Source organism: Talpa europaea (assembly GCF_964194135.1).
Source record: "Talpa europaea genome assembly, chromosome: 9".
NCBI classification, from domain to species: domain Eukaryota; kingdom Metazoa; phylum Chordata; class Mammalia; order Eulipotyphla; family Talpidae; genus Talpa; species Talpa europaea.
Window position 1 is genome coordinate 56,471,744 of NC_140076.1, and position 22,190 is coordinate 56,493,933.

Sequence of the window (22,190 nt, forward strand, 5' to 3'; positions counted from 1 at the left end):
AGAACAGTTTAGCAAGAAGCAACCACAGATGGAGAGACTACATGGGTTATACAGAGTCCTCTCACAGGAGGCTCTAACATGATATAGAACAGAGAAAAGAAAAGTAAGCTTCTAGATCAAGGTTTACTCGCACTTTTAACCAATCAGCTTTTGGATAACATCAAATTGAGAGACCGATGATGTGGAATGTATCTCCCCCAAAAGGGTTCAGACTGGCTTTTTCCAAATGTCCAGAATAAGCCTTTTCCAATATGTGTACTTTGGCAGGTGGAACTAAGGTCAACTGGAACCTATAGGCCTCTGGAGAAATTGCTATCATTACTTAAAGAATCATATTACCTAGATTTAGAGATATCTCTGGAAACAACCCTTTTTTATTGAAAAAGTCTGTCTAAAGGCAGGGCAAACATCTAGAGGCAAGTTCTAGTCATACGAAGTCATGTAAAACCCTCTCCTCTCCTCTTTCCCTGATGCCCCAGGTCTCTGAGCACAGGAAATAGACCCCCATTTTGCCCCTTTCACTTTAGAATTTACATATGTATATTATTACATTTGGTCTTTTTTCCCTATTTATCTGCCCAATGTTAATTTATTTGTTCATACAGATTCAGAAGAACTCAGAGGGTATTCTTTAGTGAATGTTGACTGGAATATCAGATTTAGGATTTGATCATGGTTTGTCTCTAAGGTATGGTGTGGTTGTTAGAAAAGTTGCTGCATTTTTGAAGGCCCAGGCTTTTCCCTCTATAAAACAAAGAGGTTGACTCAATGATCTAAGAGGTTTCCTCCAGCCCTTCCATTCCAGGATCACTGGGTCCACATCCTTCTGAGTCCTGTAATGATCTTTTAAAATAGTCAAGAGAGTTATCTGCTTAAAATGTAGATCAGACTCAAAGTGAAATGATTTGGAAGAGAAAGTTCAACTTCAGCCCCTTCGTTTTACAGATGAGGAGACCAACATTCAGCAATGTAACTGAAATGAACAAGGATTTATATTTAGTGTGGGACAGAGAAGAAAATTATCTTACTTGCATTCATTAAAATGAAATTATTTATAATTTATCAAAAAACAGGCAACTTGGGCTTGGACTTGTAGATACTCTCAATCTCAAGTTTCAATCTCTGAATTCATTAATAGTTCCAAAATTATTTTAATAGAATTTATGGCCATTACTGATAAACATCCAACCTCCCAAGTAGTAAATATGAATGTAAACAAAATATCCTTATGGCATTCTTCCATTTGTTGGACTCCTAGTAAATATTAAATGTTAAGAATACAAAGATTAACAAGAGCCATAGTAATTTCTAACATCTTCCCTATTCTAAACACTATGGTATGCCACACTATTTTCAAATTTCATTGTGTATCCTTAGTTGGAGGGTAAACTTTCATGCAATATCTATTTATCTGTCTGTCTATCTGTCTATCTTAAATGCTATTCAATATTTTTGATTTGAGGCCTCCCTGGTGGCACAGTGGGTTGAGCGCTGTGCTATGACGCTGTCTGCAGCCTCTGCAGCGCCGGTTCGATTCCCAGCTGGCCAGGGAGAATCCCACATGGTGAGGCAGACCTCTCCTGTCTCACTCGCTGCTCCCCTCAGCAGTGCCCTTAGTCCATCTGCCTGTTCTGCTCCCCGCTCTGTCTCTGGTGAATTCTCTCACTCTCCCATTACTCTGGCCTATACCCCAGCTCTTGTATAAATAAAAATAAATCTTTAAAAAAAATTTTTTTTTTATTTGTCCATGCTTACTTGTTGGATGTCCCATGAAGGTTTGTTAGTATGGTGAAGTTGTTTCTCACAGTTCGCAAACTAGCGAGGACCTATGAGGAAAATATTTCAAATAATTAGGAACAAAAGAAGACAAATAGGTATAGTGAGAGGCCACACTCCATCCAGGAACAGAGTGAGAGCAAGACAGGGCTGGTATGATACATACCTGGGCAAAAGGTGTTACAATCAAGTCATCGCCGTGTCTGGTAAAAAGGAAAAAAAAAAAAAAAAACAGAAACATTTAAAAATTCATTTGAATTACAACTGACATATGATAAGGTGTAATATTAAACTTTACTAGTGTTAGCAACACAAGTGTTATACAAGTCAACTTGGACAATCGGTAGAAGTGACAGGCATAAATGAGGATCTCAGGAGTTTGAAAGGGAGAACAATAACCACCAGGTTCATGGCTCCTGAATTTACAGTAAGGATAGTTAAAAACACTTGCAACTAAGCACTTATCCTGAGGGTATAGTCGCATTCAATAGCAGGCCCAGAGTGCTGTAATATAAAGTGACTTGTGGATTTTGGTTTCCAAGCCAGGAAATGCAAAGGGAGGGCACAAGGCACACACAGAGCTGGAAAAAATGGCATAACAGTCTGGATAAAGGTTAACTTTGGATTTCCTGGTTTTTGTTGATTTGAACCACAGCCTTAATGCTATTTAAACACAAATTTCTGTCTGGGAATCCCATTACTTTTTGTTTTCAGTATAACTTTTTTTCTTAAAGTATCAAGGAAAAGTTGAGTGAACCCTTTATTACCATATCATTGTTGCACATTTCATTCCAAAGACCTGACTAAGCTGGACTAGAGTTATGTAAATTTGTACTTAGGAGAGGTTAGAAGTGTGTTTTCAGAAACGAAACCTCGCTTCAGCACATGCTTCAATGAATCTACTCGAGCCCACATTTAGCAAACTCTCCAATAAAATCATCAGAAGACATGTTGGCTTGAGCTGCAAACACAAAATCAGATCAATCTGCTATCAGGTTGTGAATCATAGTGTTAGGGGGAAAAGGATGTCCCAAAGCTAATTCCATATAGGCTTTGTGGACTCCACCCCCACCCCAGGTCAAAGCCAAAGACACTGGGAACTCCAAATCCCATCACCACCAAAGGGAAGGTGGCTGGGACCTGAGGGTGAGGTTAAGCAGCCAGGTGGATATAAAAGGCAGACACGTGGGCTTTGGGGGACCCCATTTTTGGCTCTCCACCAGCTCGCAGCGTCCGGCCAGCTCTGAGAATGACTTTGGGTTTCCAGGTCGTCGGATCGGGTAGGACGCATTAAAGACTTTATTTCCCTATTTTCTCCCTGAGTTGTACATTTTCCTTATTTCCTTTCCTCTTGTAAATAAACTTTTTATTAACCTTTTTGTGTGTGTCTGTAGTAGTGTATTCATAAGTCTCTTTAAAGCGCGCGGGTGAGGACCCACAGCCAGGAACCCGTTAAATATCGGGGTTGCTCTATAACAATAGCAGCAGCACAGAAGTTAGTTGACAATGAGTTTCCTTCACTATGTGATTTATCTTCTCTGTCCTCAGGATCACCACCCAAATATGACTTTCCACTGGTCAATTAACCACATGACCATTATTAAGCCCCTGCCCAGTACTAGGCCTGGGGATCCACAGGTGACCGATATATATGTCTAGATGGGCCTCTCCTCTAGCACAGGCATTGACAATATTTTCTTTTCTACCTTTGTCTTTGGCTAGAAGTCCCCTTTCAATTCATTCCAGCAAACTTCTTGCACATCTACTTTGTATAATTAAGAATATGATACTGATAAAAGTAAGCATTCTTTTGTGATTGCTATGTGTCAGGCCCTGTGCTAAGCAGACATGAGGCAGGTTTTCTTAATATTCTCATTTTATAGATGCAATCAAGGGTCAGAGTAGGCGGCAACTACTTAACTAGTACAAAGCTACTAAGTAGGAAAACAGATACCGTACCATTTGATTGAAGAAAACTATGCTTTTAACCATTATATTTTATAACTTATAGAGAGTTCATGACCCCCTCAAAATAAAATATATTAAGGGAGACAAATAATATTCAGAGCACAATGTAGATGTTATATATGTGAAGTGAAAGATTCAAACAATGACTGCTTACCAGGGGACAAAGAAGAGGTGATAATTAAAAGATTAGAAGAATCAGGAAAGGTTGGATTGAGTGGGTAGCATTTGAGATGAACTTTGAAGGGCGGTTTTTCAAAGGTATGGACAGTAGATGTTACCAATTTAGAGAAACAGCCAAGAACAAAAGCATGGAAATGGGTAAGTACTCAACACATTTTCTACATGTTTGGTGGCTGAGCATATTAATTACATTTGTGGAGAATAAGACCAAGGTGTGGATTGTAAGGAGGTGCTTGACTCAGTAAGAAGAAATGAGGCAGTGAAGATTTTTAGTGAGATGGACAAACAGAAAAGTGCTTTAGAAAGTAAAGTGCCGTGGACACCAGACCAGCATAGGGATTAGAGAGAGGACAGAACTGGGAAGATTAATTAGGGGGATAATGTAATCATTTAAATGAGAAGAAATAGATGAGACAGAGGAAGAAACTGGAAAAGACTAGAAGAGGCTGTAGACACCTTTCTTAGATAGAATTCAGCATTTAATTGGAGAAAGGGTCATGGAGAAATAAGTTCTGTTCCCCACTCTGTCTCTGGTGAGTCCTCTCACCCCCCCCCCCCCACTTCTAGCCTGTATCCAAGTTCTTGTATGCATAAATAAATAAATCTTTTAAAAAAATGGGTGACTGGTAATATAATGAAGCCATTAGTAAAAACAAGAAAGTGATGAGGAGTAGGGGAGGTGATTGTTCCTTTCCACATGTTGGATTTTATGATACTCATTGATATCCTTATAGAGAGGCCAAGTGGGAGGACCGACACATAAGAATTGCAGCTAGATTTAGGAGATTTGCCTGTGAGAATGGAGATAGTTAAAGCAATGGCAGGGGCTGACATCATCATGAGATGAGAGTATATGTCTAGAGAGAGAACCAAAGGAAGAACCTCAGAGTTTTGAGAGGAGCCGAAAAGAAAAAGGAGAAACAAAACAGATAAGAGGGGAGCAGTGGTGATAAAAGCAGAGCGGTGAATTGTTTTAAGATGTGCCGCTTCCCTAGCTATTTTCTTGATATAACAAGATATGTGAAATATCTTGCTGTTTGTTCAGAATTCCGCTGTGAAGTTTATATTGTTCATAGCACATAAGGGTCACTTGGGGATAAAGCAGTGGAGTTGGACTTAAGTAGATCTTCTTTGGCCCCTGGGTTTCTGGAGCCCGAACACCCAGAAAAAGTTCAATAAACAAATCTTCTACATATGTAGTACCTATGTATTACATATGTATTGTTGCATGCATTGGGGAGCAAAACTTCACAAACTAGCAATTAAAAGGATATTAATAAACATAAATAGGGCACATACAACATCACTTTATCATTATAGAACTCTGGAAGTTTAGAACAGAATGTCCAGAAACAAACGATGGTCTTGCATTTCCCCAGCACAAACTTCTTTGAAGGATTTGAGTTGCAAAATCTAATGCTGTAAGTCATATAATAGCTGCCAGAGAAATGATCAGATAATTTATAGGTAATTCATAGTAAGTATGGGAAAAGAAACTAAACAAACAAAAAACCCTCCTACTTATCTACACAGATTGTTTATGGAATTATTATGAATGTTCAAAATCATATACATAATTAGGAAGAAAATGGCATAGAAATAACAAAAACATTTGATTGTAAAACTGATGTACTTAGTTTTCCAAGCCACTAGAGAGAGCAATGCTTCTCACGAACAGGGCTGGATTATTCAGAATTGTTGTAAGAGCATCATCTAGTGACAAAACTAGTACATTACAATTTTAGAGAATAACCAGAATGAGAACGCTTGAGAATCTTAGAACTGAGTGAAGGTCTACTCTAAATATTGAAATGGTTTTCTAGAACACAAAAGTGCTACTTCTCATTGCCATCCTCTAGATTTTATAAATCTCTTGCCCCCCCTACACCTGGAATTTTACTTGTATTCTTTTTTTTTTTTTAACCAGGAATTTGTATTATTCTTATAACACTGATTTTAGTATATTTTATAGAGGGACATGTACTATTGTGGTTAAGAGCACAGAATTAGAATTTGGAGCCAGACAGCATCATTTTGCTTCTCAGATGCACTATTTCCAGCTATGAGACATTAGGCCTCTCTATGCCTCAATATCTTTACATGTAAATTATGTTGTGAGCATTAATTGCTATATATCACAACTCATACAATAGTGCTTGGCACATAAAAGCACTTTAGTTATGGTTTTCTTACTAGTACAAGGTATCATTACTAATTAAAGAATAGTATTCCCAGCTGGTGAGAGTTTCTTTAGGAGTGTGTTTTCCCCCACTGTAATCAAGAGAATTATTATTTATATTCTACTTTACGGTTTACAAAGCATTTTCATACATGTACATTATTTCATGTGATAAGAGGATGTTTGAGACAGAGAATGGTGCAACCACCTACCTTTTTGGTCAAGTCTGAAACTTCCATCTCCATCTCACAATCAACCACTAACTTGCAAATATTTATTAATTGTATATTTGATTTGCTCTAACATAAAGCCCCTCCCTTTAGTATGTGGATTACCAAAGCAGCCTCCCATTTGGCTCTCAGATACAGACTTATCCACCATCCAAATGAATCTTTTTTTTAAAGATTTATGTATTCATGCATACAAGAACCGGAGTACAGGCCGAGATATGGGAGGGTGAGAGGAGGATTCACCAGAGACAGAGTGGGGAACAGAACAGGCAGACTGACTGAAATACACTGCTGAGGGTAGCAGTGGGCATGGCAGGAGAGGTCTGCCCACAGTGTGGGACCCTCGCCAGTGGCTGAGGATCAAACCAGCGCTACAGAGGCTGTGGGCAGCTTCGCAGCCCGGCGCTCAATTGCTGTGCCACCAGGGGAGGCCCTTACAAGTTTTTTTTTTTTTTTTTTCATCTAAACTCCCTAGATTTAAGACTTGGCTATTTATTGGGTAAGTTACTTAATCTTTGCTCTAGCACCCTAATCCTGAGACAAGAAAACTGTAGTACCAAACACATTAGGGTTATGGGGATTAAATGAGTCAATATATTTAAAAGACTTTAAATAACACATAGCACATCATAAATGCTCAATAAATGTGCTCTGTACAGATAATTTAGACACTATAAAAAAGAGTCAATGTATTAAAGCCATGCTGCTAATAAATATGGTGTTGGTAAGGCTAACTAAAGTCTGAGACTTAAAATTGTACTTTTTGGGGGGGTAGTCCATCAATATACAGTGGGGGAGTTATTAAACTTTTCCTCTTGGTTCTTATGTCTTATTTCCTTTGACTTCTCTCTGAAGACCACTTAGTCCTCTCACAAATAATGGCCTGAAAAATCTCTATCTATAAAGGAACCATGGATCCTCCTTCCCCGCAGCTCTGCAGTTTGACAATCAAAACTCAATACTTTCCAAAGTCATTCCTGCCATGATTTTAGGCAACATAACTAACCTCCCCAGTTTCTAGTACTTTATGTTCCCATGGGGAAATCTGTACTTCTCTGGACTAAGGCATTACGTTAGAGAGGACCGCAACACAGGAACTGAACAGGAAACAAAAAAATATTGCCACATCTAGGAAAACATCTGAAATTTCCTTTTGGGACCCAATGGTGATCTTGTTTTACTTTACTAGAAAGTCTGGTTTCAAGCTCTCCTTTGTGGTTAAAACTTAAAGGTGATTTTAACTTTCTGTTCACATTTTTACTCTTAATATCATTTCATGCTTCCTCCCTGACTACATTTCCTCCTATTTTTCTATAAGAATTCAGGTGAGAGATTGAAAAAGAAAAAGTGTTGTCTTTTACTACTAGAAGTTAATGCGGCTAACTTCTCTAACGTAAGTGTAACCCCTCAACTAGGGACCTGTCAGCCCAGACCTCACAAAACCCTGTCCAATCTGTTCTCTAGCTGCCCTTATTTGAAGATATTAATATTGTTAATTGACATATAAACTGTTCTGCTGGACATGTGGGTTCATAGGCAGAAAACATCCTGTAGCCCCCACCTGAAGGCCTTCACATCAAGACTCCAGACTATCTCTGCCCCTCTTTTCCTTTGTTCTATGGAAAGAAGGTAAGAAAAGCAGTGAGAGGCTCAGGGACTGCTGTTCTGCTACTTCAGTTCACCCTGAAGAGTAATAATTCAGGAAACAGCTTTGAGAGCATTACTTCAATTTAGGTCAAGATGCCCGTGTGAAACTGGATTTTCTAAAATGGTCCTGATAAAATGAAATACCAGAAGAATCTGGATATTATTCAAGCCCCATTTCTTGTGTTGAGAAATACAAATTTCCAAGCTGACAAATATATAAAAGTTTTACTGCAATACTGAAATATTTGCAAAACAAAATGTTGTGTTATTATTCATTCAAAAAGTTTAATATATCCTGTTATTAGTATCTTTTTGATAGGGTGTTGTTATGTTGCCAAACTGTTTTTTTGGGAAAGACTGTTCTTTATTATGAAAGTGCGCCCTGTGTGCATTTTTTTAATTTTAAAAAGTTTTTTTTAAAGAAACAAAATAATACTAGGTAACTTACACTTACAATCTTTACTTGTCTAAATTTAAAGCTGGCAACACTAAGTAGGTTATAAAGTTAGGGGGAAATTTTTACTGGTTGGTAACATTGAAAAGAGAGCAGGGAGTCTGGGATGCAATCATTCCAAACTAGATCTCTCTACCATTAGGTATAGAGTAAGTTGGACTATTAACTTTAAGGCCTCTCCAGGTTCAAAATTTCTAGAACTTTTTGATTTTGAGTAAGGAGTCACCAGAGTTTAATCTGAAATTTGGCTAGAGCCTACTGGAAGCTTCTGAGTGACCCGGGGACCCATCATGCTTTTTGACATAAATTTGGAGAACAGTTAGCCGTCTTCTAATGCCTAGTCGTTTACTTGTGAAATGCTCTGTGAGTTAAGTTCTAATTGCAGTCAGCTCACCACATTACCTTTTCTCCTTCCCTGGGAAGTCCAGAAAGGTGTTTCTCTTAGGTCAAAGAGAAAATCCTCACACATTCATTGTCAAAGTCCTCCATCCAAGCCTTAGTCAGAAACTCCTGCTTCTATATGACCGACAGCTAAGTGGCCACCTCTCCTTCAGTCTCAGGTACCTCTATTCTGCATTCACTTGTTTTCTATATGGTCAAAGAGATTCTACTTTGCAGTTTGAAGAACATAGATGACAAGAATACAAAAGTTTAGCCTAAGCTGCATCACGTGATATAGCACAATATCTAGTCATGGGCTACGGGCAGCTTCTCAATCTCTCTGTCTCGGTTTCATCATCTATAGAGTAGAGATAAAAATGGTACCGACCTGATAGGATTGCTATGAATATTAAAAGAGATAATGAGTGTAAATATACCAGCCCCATGGTAAAGGCTCATGAAATGCTTACTTCCACTCCCTAGTAAAGTTACGTGTGCATTCCTCTTAACTTTCGTATTTAATTGTAACCTCTCTGAGAGTATGCAACCTTTTGAAAATATCTACTTTTAACTGGTCTGTGATTTCCCATTGTTTTCTTTATCTCTTATCTCTGGAGGCTGGCACATTGCATGCCACATGGAGGTTCAGCAAAAATTTGTTGAGTGAATAAATTAATTTTGGCCAATCCAGTGATTGACATATTTTAAGGTAGAGGTGCTTCTATTAAAATCTGCTGGCAGAAATCCCCTGGGGAATATTTTCTTGCTGGTGGATTTAAAATTTCCCTTTCACAAGAGAGTGACCCTCTTTAGCTTCTTTTCCAATAATGGGAGAGAGACCAGTGGAATTTTCCAGGCAAGCCTCTTTAGGGAGCTACTGGTATTTTTATAACATATGATGTTAAAAACAATTGTATGTGTGCCCAGAAGCCTTTTAAGGAATGGATTCCAACATCCAATTTTATTTGGTTTCAGAAATTTAATAAACAAGTAACACAACCCAGTCATTGTTCTTTAAATAAAAATTAGAGATCTATAATTAATAGCAGCAAAACAGAAACATCAGCTGTGCTCAATAGGCAGGAGAGTGTGCCATGTCACACCAAGGAGCTAGGCAACAAGTGGGCATTATGTTAAGGTTCCAGAAAAGGGACATGGACATGTGGCTGGATGACAGCTTATTAAATGTTACCAAGCAAAGTCTACTGAGAAAGGATGCATGTAGCCGATCACCATTTTTTCTTCACTGTAGCTTCATGAAAAACCTACAAGCTGTGGAAGATTCAAGTGTGGTTTGCAAAGAGTGTCAAAGTTTTTATCCCATAACAATTCAGGAGTTCAGGAAATGAGGTCTAATGAAAATTTCCAAAAAAGTATCAACAACAGATGTTAGCAGAACCCTGTGCCTGAGGTTTTTAAAACTCTCAGAGATCCAAGCTACATGGTCTTCTTACTACAGAGCATCAGTCTCATTGCAGTTAACCATCATTGTCATCTTTGCTCATGTTCATTTCTTCCTCCTGCCTTCCCCTGACTTCAGGGGGGAAAGTTGTCACTGCTGCTGTTACAGAGTTAAAGACCGGGTAAGGTTGAAGCTGGAAGTCAGACAGAGGTATACTTACTGTTCGCTTGGAAGTGAAGAATTTCTTGACATTGCCTTTGGTGACAAGTCATAGTCGCTATCTGATCTGTAGAGAAAGGACTCTCGGCGCTGACTGTGCCCAGGAAAGGTGGCATGAAGCACCAGCCCAGAGGAAGAGCCTGCCTGGGGGTCCAGCGGGCTCCGACCTGGGGAAGGGCCATTTTCTACATCAAAGCTAAAAGACAAAAAGAAAACTCTGGTCACTTGAGAGGCAGAAAAGAGAGCACCCAACATATAGTGAGAATAGTGGGAACATAGTGGGAATGTTACACAAAACTTCACGTTATTAAAGTTTTCATCCGAATTGTGACCATTCTATTCTGTACCAAGGAAATAGTCCCACAGAAGTCCAGGCATTTGCCCAAGTTCATCATTAGCAAATAGGGAACCTAGGACTTGAACCTGGGAACAAAGCCCCCTGGCATGAGTACTTTGATTAATTTAGAGTAAGAACCAACCATAATATAATTTGGTGATAATAAGCAACTACGGAGAGAACATCTAGCATCGCTCTAGGTGTCAGACACTGAGCTATCACTTGAATGAATTCCTAGCTGGAAGACTTCTTCCTGCCATAAATAAATATCACAGTCTCATTAAAGATACAATATGCATATTTCTGAATGTTTTGGGAACAAAGTCCTTTCCTGAAAACATTCACTGGCTAATTAGATGGGAGACTCAGCCTGAGATTTAATATTCATATGCAAGTTTAACTACAGAAAATGACTTAGTTAATCTGATAATGCCAAAATACCCTTCAGGGATGCAGAACTCCATCTCTGGAAGAGGATATTCCCAGTGGCTCCAGCAGAGGAATACCATCAAGATTTCTGTCAGTCTATCACATACCCCCAGAAGGAACCCAGAATTATTTGAATAAGCTTTGATCAATGAACACAGGTGGGAGAGTAGACACTGTCTTCTTTTCTCTCTCTCCACCCTCGTATGACCTTAGGCACTGTGTCCTTCTCACCACCTCTGTCATCCCATGTACATTTTCACTGCACAAACTTCCTTACCCTCAGGTTGACAGTAACCCTTCTGTCCATCGGGTCTCTAAACCACTCACTGTTCCCAGCAAAAGTGTTACAGAGAGGTGCTGCAGAAGGTTAGAGGCTGGGATGTAACAGTAGGCTTCCTCTAAACTCACCCATCACCCATCTGCCATAATTTATCTCTACATTTGTGGTTTTTTCTTTTGATTAGTTGTTACAACCTGTTCTCTCGGAGTGCATTTTGCTTATCTTTCTTTAGTTTTACAAATTGCTTTCCTAATGATTATTACATTTACATCTCATAATAACTGTGTAAAGGACATACATAGCATATCCCACTCTACAACTAGGAAGATGATGCTGGGGGAGATGCAGATATCTTGCTTAAAGTCATAGGTCAGCAGCTAGCAGAGTGAGAATTACAAGACTCAAGTCTTCCTAATCATTTCTCTACAACCACAGACTTCCCTAATTGCCAAGTTCCAGAGTGGCTCACAGAGTAACTACATGCAATTTCCCCCAGTCTCTGGATTTATATAAAAGTTGTGGTTGGTACATAAAGGGTTGGTCAGATCATGAGCAACTTTGGCTGTTACCTTGAATGAAACAGGGGAGGCAGCAAATTACCCTGAAACCACAGGTTTACTTGAAACAGGCAAAGAAGACAGGACAGAATGCAGAGTTATGATGGTTCCCCAGAGACCATTCTGAAAAGTTGCTTTTAGCCATCCCACAGATACCAGGTGTCTGATAAGAAGCATCAAGTGAGAATTTCTGGTTAAAAGCACAAGGAAGAGCCCTAACAATCCAATAAGTATTTGGACTTTAAGGCACTGCAGATGGATTTTCACAGCAGGCTAATGGTCTGGGATGGGGCTGCCTTTCAAAGACTGCAGGTAAGCAGGCAGGTGGGCAATCACTCACACATACCAGTCTGTTTGCCAGCCTGCCCGGAGGTAGAACTATGTTGTAAGCCAAATATGTTGTGGCAAGTGAAAATATAATGAAAGCTGACTCGTGAGCTTTCCCTGGGTGAGATCTATACTAGTTCAGCAAAATAAAGAGCTCTTTTGTGGATAAGGGCTCCTTTGTGCACCCAGATCCTGTAGAACCTGTAGGTCCTAATGGTGGCTCTAATTCTTCTTAAGGATGAAGAGGTTATAGGTTCTTAAAAGGTGAAAATGAGACTACACAAAGCCTAAGAGTGGACATAAGCTTTGAAATTTCAAAAACACAGAAATATTTTGGAATAGTTGACATCCAGCCACTGCCTAGGTCCTCCAAAATCTGTTAAGCTTCATAGTGACCAGTAATTGAACAGCTTGTTGTCTGGAACAACAGGGAGACTCTAGCTTCAGCACTATGGCCTGAGTCCATTTAATAGGCCAGTGCCTATGTGGCAGCAGTTATTAAATGAATATCACTGCTGTGGGTATCTGTGCTAAAATCTTAAAATAGGTGCCAAGTGGTCGTGCCACCAAGCTCTTAGGACTCTGTCCATTGAGGGTTTCTACCAGGGTCACCCTGCCTTCTTTTATGCTAGAGGCATTCCTGTTGGGCAAAAAAGCAACTCTACAATCACCACGCTAAAGTGATGTTGCAAGGCATTCTGCCTCCAGTGTTAGTAGCCAGAAGTCTGGTCCTGCCAGGAGAACAGGGATAAGACCGACAACAACTCTGTCTCCATTATGCTCTTCCATGGTTTTGTTCGCTTTCTTCTTTACCCTGCCTAAACTCACAGAAGAACTGCTGGAATTCAGAAGAAGCTAGGGAAGAATTCTCAGGGTGCAAAGTAGCAGACAAATGGCCTTTCATATCCCCTGGGGCATGTTTCAAAGCAACCAACACAGATGTATGACTTAGGAACAAACATGAATCACCAACCAGACACCAGTCCCAGTCACAGCAAAATTAGTGGGCAGACATCACAATACATCCCACAGATCTAGGGCGGGAGGAGGGGTTGTGGGCAAGGGAAGACTGAGGACAGACTTCACAAGCAAAACGAATGTATCACACTAACTGAAATATACAGTTAGGGAGACCACAAAATCCGAAATCCAGAAACAAACACATGTATAATGTCATTATTTATTTAGGGAAATTTTTGTCTCTGCCTTAATCAGAACATACATTTCACAACTTAGTTCTCTTTATATTAAAAAAAAAACTTCATGAAAATAATGTGAGAATGTTATATAAGACATTAACAGTAGAGAAAAACCCCCCACAGTATCAGCAATTTAGGTTTTTTCTTCTGAATACATATACATATATTCTTTTATTCATGTAGGTTTGGATCTTGATTGTTTCTGAAAGTAATTTTTATGTATGGTACAGTTTCCAGAATTATAATTTTCCATGGGCTACATAATGGTTCATCCAGAAACTGGACCATACTTTTCTTATGTATTTTTCCTACCACTGGCCATAATATTTATGATTTTAAGTAATGCTGCAGTTGATATCTCTGACCTTCAAGCCACCCTCCATTTGACTCTGTCTACTTCTCCCTGTGTGCACTGACTGTCCTGAACTGAATCAATTGCTTGCTGTTTAAGACTTAATTTTTATGTTTTTATTGAGGAAATATTGGTTTATATCATTGTATATTACTTAGAGGTATAGGATTACTCCCTCCAGGTGTTTTTACCTATCACACCCGCCACCAAAGTACACACAGTCCTCCACCATTTCCATTGTGGCACCTCCCCACTTTGCTCTCTCTCCTCCTCTGAACCTTCCTGCAGACACATTTCTATGGTCAGATTTCTAGGATGTCTTAATGGTTTGACTTTATCTGATCCTTTGTTTTGTTCCTCAGTATTCTATACATAAGTGACAACAACCAATATTTGTCTTTCTTCTTCTGACTTATTTCATTTAGCATCATCCCCATCCAGTTCCATCCACATTGTCCCATTGGAAAGTTTATCTCTTTCATAGCTGAGTAGATCCCATTGTGTATATATACCGCATCTTCTTGATCTACTCATTTGCTTTTGGCCACTTATGTTGTTTCCATAGCTTGGATATTTTAAATAGTACTGCAAAGAACACAGAAGTGCATATATCCCTTTGAGTTAGAGTTTTTAAATTCTTTGGGTGATGCCTAAGAGTGGAATTGCTGGATTAGGTGGTAGATCAATTTTTAATATTTTGAGAAATAGCTATATTGCTTTCCATAGGGGGTGGACCAGTCTACATGTCCACCATCAGTGTATGAGGTTCCTTTTTCTCCTCATCCTCACCAACACTTGTTGTTTCTGGGTCTTTTTTGATATAGACCATTTGCACAAGTGTGAGGTGGTATCTCACTGTGGTTTTGACTTGCAATTCACTGATGATAAGTGATGATAAACATTTTTTTCATGTGTTTGTTGCCCATCTGTATATTAATATCTAATTTTTAATGACCTCCTGCTGCTTTGTATCTAGAATTCTTAGCTCCTGGAAACAGTGGTGGTAGAGAGTGATGTGTGAGAACTGTTTCCCTGGAACTGGAATAACCTTCCCATGATTGTCTCCAATATGTCACTATCTTCAAAATTCAGCTCATATCATCTCTTCTGTTAAGTTTTTCTCTGACATTGCAGTCCTAGTTCCATTTATATTCATGCTCATCCTCCATGTTTCCCTGGACTCCTTTACTGCAGTTCTTATATCTTTCCATTTTATTTTCCATGCGTTTAACTGCTCATCAATAGATTGTTATCGCCAAGATTTCAGGGACCCAATATTACTCATTTTTGTATCCCATGCAGCTGGATAGCTGGATCAGAGCCTTATAAATATTGCTGAGCCAATGAAAAAATACAGCAATTTACTGTGAAATGTTTCTCCTATACTTTCCCTCTTCCTGCTTCTCTACCCTCATCTTAAACCCTGTGGGCATAGGTTTCTACTGTTTCCTTTAAATGAGTCTAAATAGATGTACATAGATTTATTTGATAAGCCTTTAAGGCAGTGATCTACAAATTAAAAAATAAAAGATACAAAGCAGTGATCTGTGCTTTGTATCTAAGGACACTGCTGTGTCCTCCCTGAGTTAAACAGCTCAACAATACCTACAGCCCTCGGACCAACTTGTCCTCCCTTAATTAAACAAACATGCATAGGGGAAAAAAAAATCACTGGCTTAGATGCTTGAAATGGTGACATCGTCACAGAAACAAATGCCCAGAATGGGAAAAGCCCTCCTCTACCAACTTCTGTTTGTCATTGCCTCATATCTTTCTTTTTAATAAAATCAGGAACATTCTCTGTCCCATACTTTCACTCCTGGTGATTTCAGTTCCCTAAGACTCCACGCAAAGTCAGCCCTGAACTATGCCTATGTGAGAGGTAGCCAGCAGATGGCAGAAGCCAGCTATAGTTTCCCTGGATTGCTCCTCCCCAGCCTCCCATCTGAGCAGGTGGGGCTGCTTGCCAGTCTTGGAGGGAAAAATATGACTGAAGCCTTATTCATAAGCCTGGGAGGAAAAATCAGGGATAAAGAACAGAACCACAAGGTGTAGATGAAACCTTTTATTATACTAAGAGAAGCTCTGTTTCCAAGAATTCAAGCTAAGCCAGGTGGTTGCAGAATTGCCTGTAATTGTCCCCAGGGTGGTTGTTTCCTGATCCCCAATTGCCTGCACATACCCCAATTTCTATAACAAAGAAACATGAAGCAACATCTCAGGAATAATTCATTTCTGAATCAGAGAAAACTTTTCTTTTTCAACTCAGTCCTTCTCACCCAGAGAAGCACTTCTTTGGCTTATTCTAACAAATTGCCCCATTGACAAGATAGCAAGTTCTTCGAAAGATGTTGAAAATGACAGGTCAGTAGAGTGATTCATCACCATTTCAGAGGAATGCTCTGCTATCTTGCTTGTATTTTTCTTTCTCAAAAAAATAATTATTGATCATTTCTACATCATTGAATTCTTACAACTTTTGGGGTTAATTCTCTTTGCTCCATTTCAAATGGAGGGGAAAAAAAATGAAGATTCCAAAGTGTGAAACTTCATTTGAAAAATTCTAAAGTGTGACCTCTCTTAATTATACCCAGCAATCTCTGCCCTGGGACCTCTCTTCCATGTCCCCACAGATCTTCTTTTCAGTCCAGAACCTACCACACTGGACTGTATTTCTCTGTTTGCATTTCATTCATTCCACTAGACTGTGACTTTAAAGCATGGACTTAGTTTTACTCATTTTGTATTCCCAGGGCCTAAAACTGAGTAACACCCAAAAATGCTACAACAAATTTTTGTTAAATAAATGTTGAGGACCTCATAGTTTATATCTCACAGCCAACAAGAAAGCCATTTCTACTTGTATTAAAACTGCTGAGAGGTGGAGACCTTAGTAGGTGCCTCTCTCCATATCTTACACTATCATCCCTGCAGTATCTGAGGAACCTCATCCCAAGGGTCTTGGTTTTTGAGAATGTTTCATCTACAATAAGGGGTATGTGAATGTGTGTGGCGGGTGTCCATAAGAAGGCTGTACTTCTTTAAAAAGTTCTATTGAAAAGAACTCTTCTCAATTAAATGTAGAAACTAATGCCATCTAATGCTTGCTTATCATTTTGATAAATATGAATACCATTATTTATGTATTTCTATTGTCTATCACCTCAATGTGCTATCTGGTCTTAAGGGGAAAGTGGCACAAGGACATGCATTTACCCACAATGACACTGACTTGCCTTTACATAACTAATGCTGCAGGCTACAGCCAGTTCTAATTTCTAATGAAAGACTTAGCTGTACAAAATCACAGCCCATGTCTAGCTGAAGGCAGGCAGACCTCCTCTGGCTGCAGCTCCAGCAGATTATCTCAGTTCTGTCCTAAGACTCCAGTTCCACAGTCTACTCATTCTCTTCCTTGGAGTAAAGAGGAGAACTGATATTCAGTTCATCTGAATTTTATAAGCAGCTTCCCACTGCTTTCCTTTCTTCCTCGGGGCTTTGGAAATTATTGTCATGGCAAAAATCCAAAACTGCTTTCCCCACTGAAAAGTTTAAACAGAGTTAGCAAAGTAATACTGGAGAGCTCTGGACTTCTGGAGGTCTAGCTTCCAGTTTCTGATCTGTAGAGAAATGACCGAAACGAAACAGGGTTTCCCTGTATTCTGTCCCACTTAGTCTTTGCATACCAAAATGAAGAAATGAGTGAGTAGAAGATTTTGCAGTGTTTCTGAGATTAGACATCCTACAAGAGATTTTGGAGATGGAAGAAAGATGAGTTCCCAAGTGTGCTTCAATATACTTTTATATTGCTAATGATCATTCATTCATTCAACAAATATTTATTAAATGCCCACTAAGACAATAAGGCACTGTGCTGAGCCTGAAAATACAGCAATGTAGAAGACGGGTAAGGTACCTATTGAAAAGAATGGAAAATAAAGTAAAATGATTTCAAATAGGGATGAATGCTACAAAGACAATAAAATAATATTATGGTAGAGACAGGTACAGAGGAAACTATTTCTTTAGTCTGGGAGTTCAACAGGCCCACTCTATGCAGTCATATTGGTTGTTTATAGTTCTATACCAAGCACACCACCCATCTTTCTCAGGTGAAATCACTTGAGTTGACATTTGATAGAGCCAGCTGTACAGTCTGTGCTTGGGTTCTTTTTGATTTCCATTTCTACACGCTTTATAGTCATAGAATTGGGCCAAGTAATATTTAGATTTGAGTTTAGTACCATTTATTAAGGTAATGAGTTGATTTTCCTCATCTCTGCCTTCTTTCTGAGTTGACTTAGCTGCCCCATTGTCTCATATGGCTATATCTACACTGGTTTCTATCTCTTTCTACTATAACACTTATCCTGCATAATTGTTGGTGTTCTAGTCTCCCCTCCCCCGCCCCCCAAAAAAGAGCGTGCTTCAAAGATACAGAACACCTTTTTCATATTTTTTTTTTTTTGCTTCATTGCTAAATCTCATGCCTGTCAGAGGTACTTCGTAAATGTCTAATGAATAAACAAATGAAGGGATAAATAGGTTGGATCCAAGGAGCTTTTACAAATTCCTTTTGATATCTACCAAAGGCATGCTTATCCAAAAAGAAGGTATCTAAGTGGTGTGGGGACACCAAGTTTTATCTTGCTCTCTGCTCAAATGCTACAGAGGAAAGCTAGCCCCATAAAGAAGAATCAGGAGGGCCTCCCCTGGAGGCGCAGGCAGTTGAGCGCAGCGCTGTGAGCTGTCCGCAGCCTCTGCAGCGCTGGTTCGATCCGGGCCAGCCTATGAGGGTCCCACATGGTGCAGCAGACCTCTCCTGTCTCACCCGCTGCTCCCCTCAGCAGTGTATTTCATCAGTCTGCCTGTTCTGTTCCCCGCTCTGTCTCTGGTGAATCCTCTCACGCTCCCGCACTTCTGGACTGTACCCCGGTTCTTATATAAATAAATAAATAAATAAATAAATTTTTAAAAAAAAAATCAGGAGTTTGCTACCAAAGGTCACCTTCAGAAAGGGCTGAGATGCCTTCCACAGCCAACTAGGCCTAAGCACATGAGATTACTTAGCAGCAGTTATCCTTACCCCTTGGTGTTGGTGGAGTTAGAGTAAGACTATCATGGATATTGTTTTCGATTTTTCTTTGGTAGAAAACTTTCATTTTGCTAAAGACTTTACATGGCAAGAGATTTTATTTGGCTCTTTGAGATTCTTGGGTTTGTAAATATTTCACTAAAGAAACACATTAACAAAAAAATACTTATTTTTTCTTATGAGATGATAGGATAAGGGTCAGTTTTTAAAAAATTTTGTTTTGAATTCTCAGGAGACTATTTTAATGTGATCTTTTAGTAACTTCACATTGTATTGTTCCTGTTACATATTAGTTCAGAAGAAAAACAGGACCAAATGTAAACAACCCTACCTCATAATTATAAGAACACCGAGGTTTGGACTATTCAATTACAGTAAATCTAGAAGCAGGGAGGGATTAGGACACAGCATGATTTTACCTCCTTCTTCAACCACCCCCATCCCTTTTCTTTTTCAATAGGTCAACAAGTCTTGCCTATCCTACATCAAAATTATACACGTTCCTCTATCTCTGCTTCTACCATTGTTTTGGGCATTACTATCTCACTTGAACTGAAACAGCCTCCTTATTAATCTCCCTGCTTCCACTTTCTCCCCTTCTTCAAAACCTTGTCCATGTATTAGCAAGAGCAATCTCAACACAAAAAAATCAAATCACTTCATTGCCCTTAGAATAAACTCTAACTCTTTGATGTAGAGCACACAACCCTACGCAATCTAGTCTGCGATACCTCTCCTAACTCATCTTATGCCACACTCCTCTCTCCTCAGTATGAGTCAGCCTCAGGGATTTCCTTTTTGCTCTATAAACATGCTGAATCTTTTTTACTTCGGTAATTCTGCACATGTGTGTTTTGTTCACTGGTATATTTCCTTGCTTTGAACAGTTCCTGATTCATAGAAAATACTGAATAAATATTTGATGAATGAGTAAATAAATTGTGATCTCTCTTTTCTCTCTTCTACTTTTTATATTACTGTGTTCTCATTCTTTAAGCCTTGGACTAACACCTTGTAAAAAAAATTCCTTCCCCCAATCTACTATTTACGTAGTTCCTTTTTTCTTCCTAATAACCTTTATAATTTTTTGCTATGTCTATTTGCAAGCTTTATAAAAAAAGTGTCTTCCTATATTATAAAACTCTAAGCTCCATGAGGACCATCTGTTGTATTTCCAATGTATTAACTAGTGCCTGCTAGATAGCGCTAGTTTTAAATCAATGTCTGTTCAGTGGATTAATGAATGAAGTAATGAGTGTGCTAGTATATTCATACCAACAATCACCTTAGTGATTCATAGCAGATCCATGTTATTGTTTCTAAAAAAATATTTCTTTATTTATTGATTTCCTGTCATTGGGATTGCTCCCACATTAATCTTAAGGAAGTTCAAATTTAAAATATCAGTTTATGTAAAAATGTGTTAGAGGTTTGAAGCATTTTTTCATAGTTATTCCTCTGGGCTTAGTTCAGAAAATGAGGCTAGTTTTTAGATAAAATTTCAGAAGTCATTGACCTTTCAGAGAAAATTTCAAGTGGATGTTGAGGTCTGCACCCAGGATGTATTCTAGCATTAGGGTTGTAAAATGGCATTACTTAATATTTCAAGAATTTTGTATTTTTTTAAATACTTTATATTCTGTTGAGAATGAATAGGCTGTATATCTTCTTTTCTGGTGAAGGCAAGGGGTAGAGGAATAGCAGTATGATTTGTTATAAACTGAAATAATAATCATAAAATTGGAAATCATAGCCTCAGTCTCCGGTCTATAGAGCATTTAATAGTGTTTACGTCAGTTCACATCTGGCCTCCAAATGTTATCAGTCTTGAACACCGCACCTGCAGACAGCCTGACATTTGAGTTTTAAAATATGTTCCTTTGAGAAGGAAGAAGGGGTGAGAGAAAGGAGGCACAGAAAAAGTAGAGGTGCCTAAATGAGACATCAGAATCTTTATCCTTGATTTAAGCAGTAGAGTTAAGAAAAGTCACACATTTTTCTTACAGATACTGGGCATTCACCAGGCCACCTGTTAAGTGTTTGGAACATACTAGATCATTGTTATATTCATTCTGTAGGGAAGCTGGTAACTTGATTCTATGGTTGTGAAAAATTCATGTTTAAAGGTTTAAATAATTTGCTGAGACACAGTCAGCTATTGAATGGTGGATCATGGTTTAAACCTAGTTTGATTGGATCCATCAGCAAATCAATCAACCCACCCACATCAGCAAATATCTGCTCAGTCCTTCCTCTCATTATCATAGACAAGTTTCCATGATTGCATTTGACGCCAAACCCTGTTTCTTGTGCCCATTCTCTCCTACTCATAGACAGTGCCACTATAGTAATTTACTCTCTCCTGTATCATTTTCCACTGAGCACATCACAAACAAACTGTAAAGATTTATATCTAAAACAAACCAACCAACAAACAAAAAATAACAACCAAAAAAACTTTCATGATACATATGAAAGTTGAAAGAAATCATCACCAGCTGACTTGAGGTACAAGAAACATTAAAGGAAAATACTTCAGGCAGAAGGAAAATGATACCAGATAGAAATCTGGATTTACATAAAAGAATGAAGATATTTTTCTTCTTATTAAAAACCTTCAGAAAATAATTAACTGAAAAGCAAAAATAATAATAATGTATTGTGAAGTTTATAACACTGAAGAAGTAAACCTATGACAAGAACACAAAGGCAAGAGGAAGAAATGGAAGTATACTGTAGAAAGATTTTTCTACTATATGTTAAGTGGTATCATTTTAACAATTCTTAGATGCAAATGTCTTTAAATGTCTAGGCACCATAAATAAAAGGCAGGCATTTTCAAGACAGATAAAAGATCATGGTGCAACTAAATGCTGCCTTTAATAAACTACTTTAAATAAAAAGGCACAAATAAGCTACAGGAAAAACAATAGAAAAAAGATATAGCATAATAACAGTAATCAAAAGAAATTTTGAATAATTATGTTAATATAAGAGTTTTATTTCAGAGTAAAGAATATTACCAGGAATAAAGAGGGCCATTTAATAATGATGGAGATAAACTGTAAAGACACTATAATAATTTCGATAATTTATGCACATAATTATATAGCTTAAAAATATATGAAACAAAACAAATAAGTAGAAATATAAAAATCCACAGTTCTAACCTCAACAA

At 38.5% G+C, this 22,190-nt stretch overlaps 1 protein-coding gene across 3 annotated transcripts in view; it reads right to left on the bottom strand.

Annotated features, from left to right (window-relative positions):
* Positions 1-22,190, bottom strand: part of PDE4B (phosphodiesterase 4B) — a gene marked incomplete at both ends in the record, with an annotated part of 396,614 nt that overhangs the window by 113,261 nt on the left and 261,163 nt on the right. For all 3 annotated transcript variants that reach the window (XM_084243282.1, XM_084243283.1, XM_084243284.1), the window contains 3 exons: positions 1,756-1,826; positions 1,943-1,979; positions 10,438-10,632. In XM_084243282.1, coding sequence (XP_084099408.1) covers positions 1,756-1,826; positions 1,943-1,979; positions 10,438-10,632 — 303 coding nt within the window. The remainder of the gene's footprint in view (positions 1-1,755; positions 1,827-1,942; positions 1,980-10,437; positions 10,633-22,190) is intronic.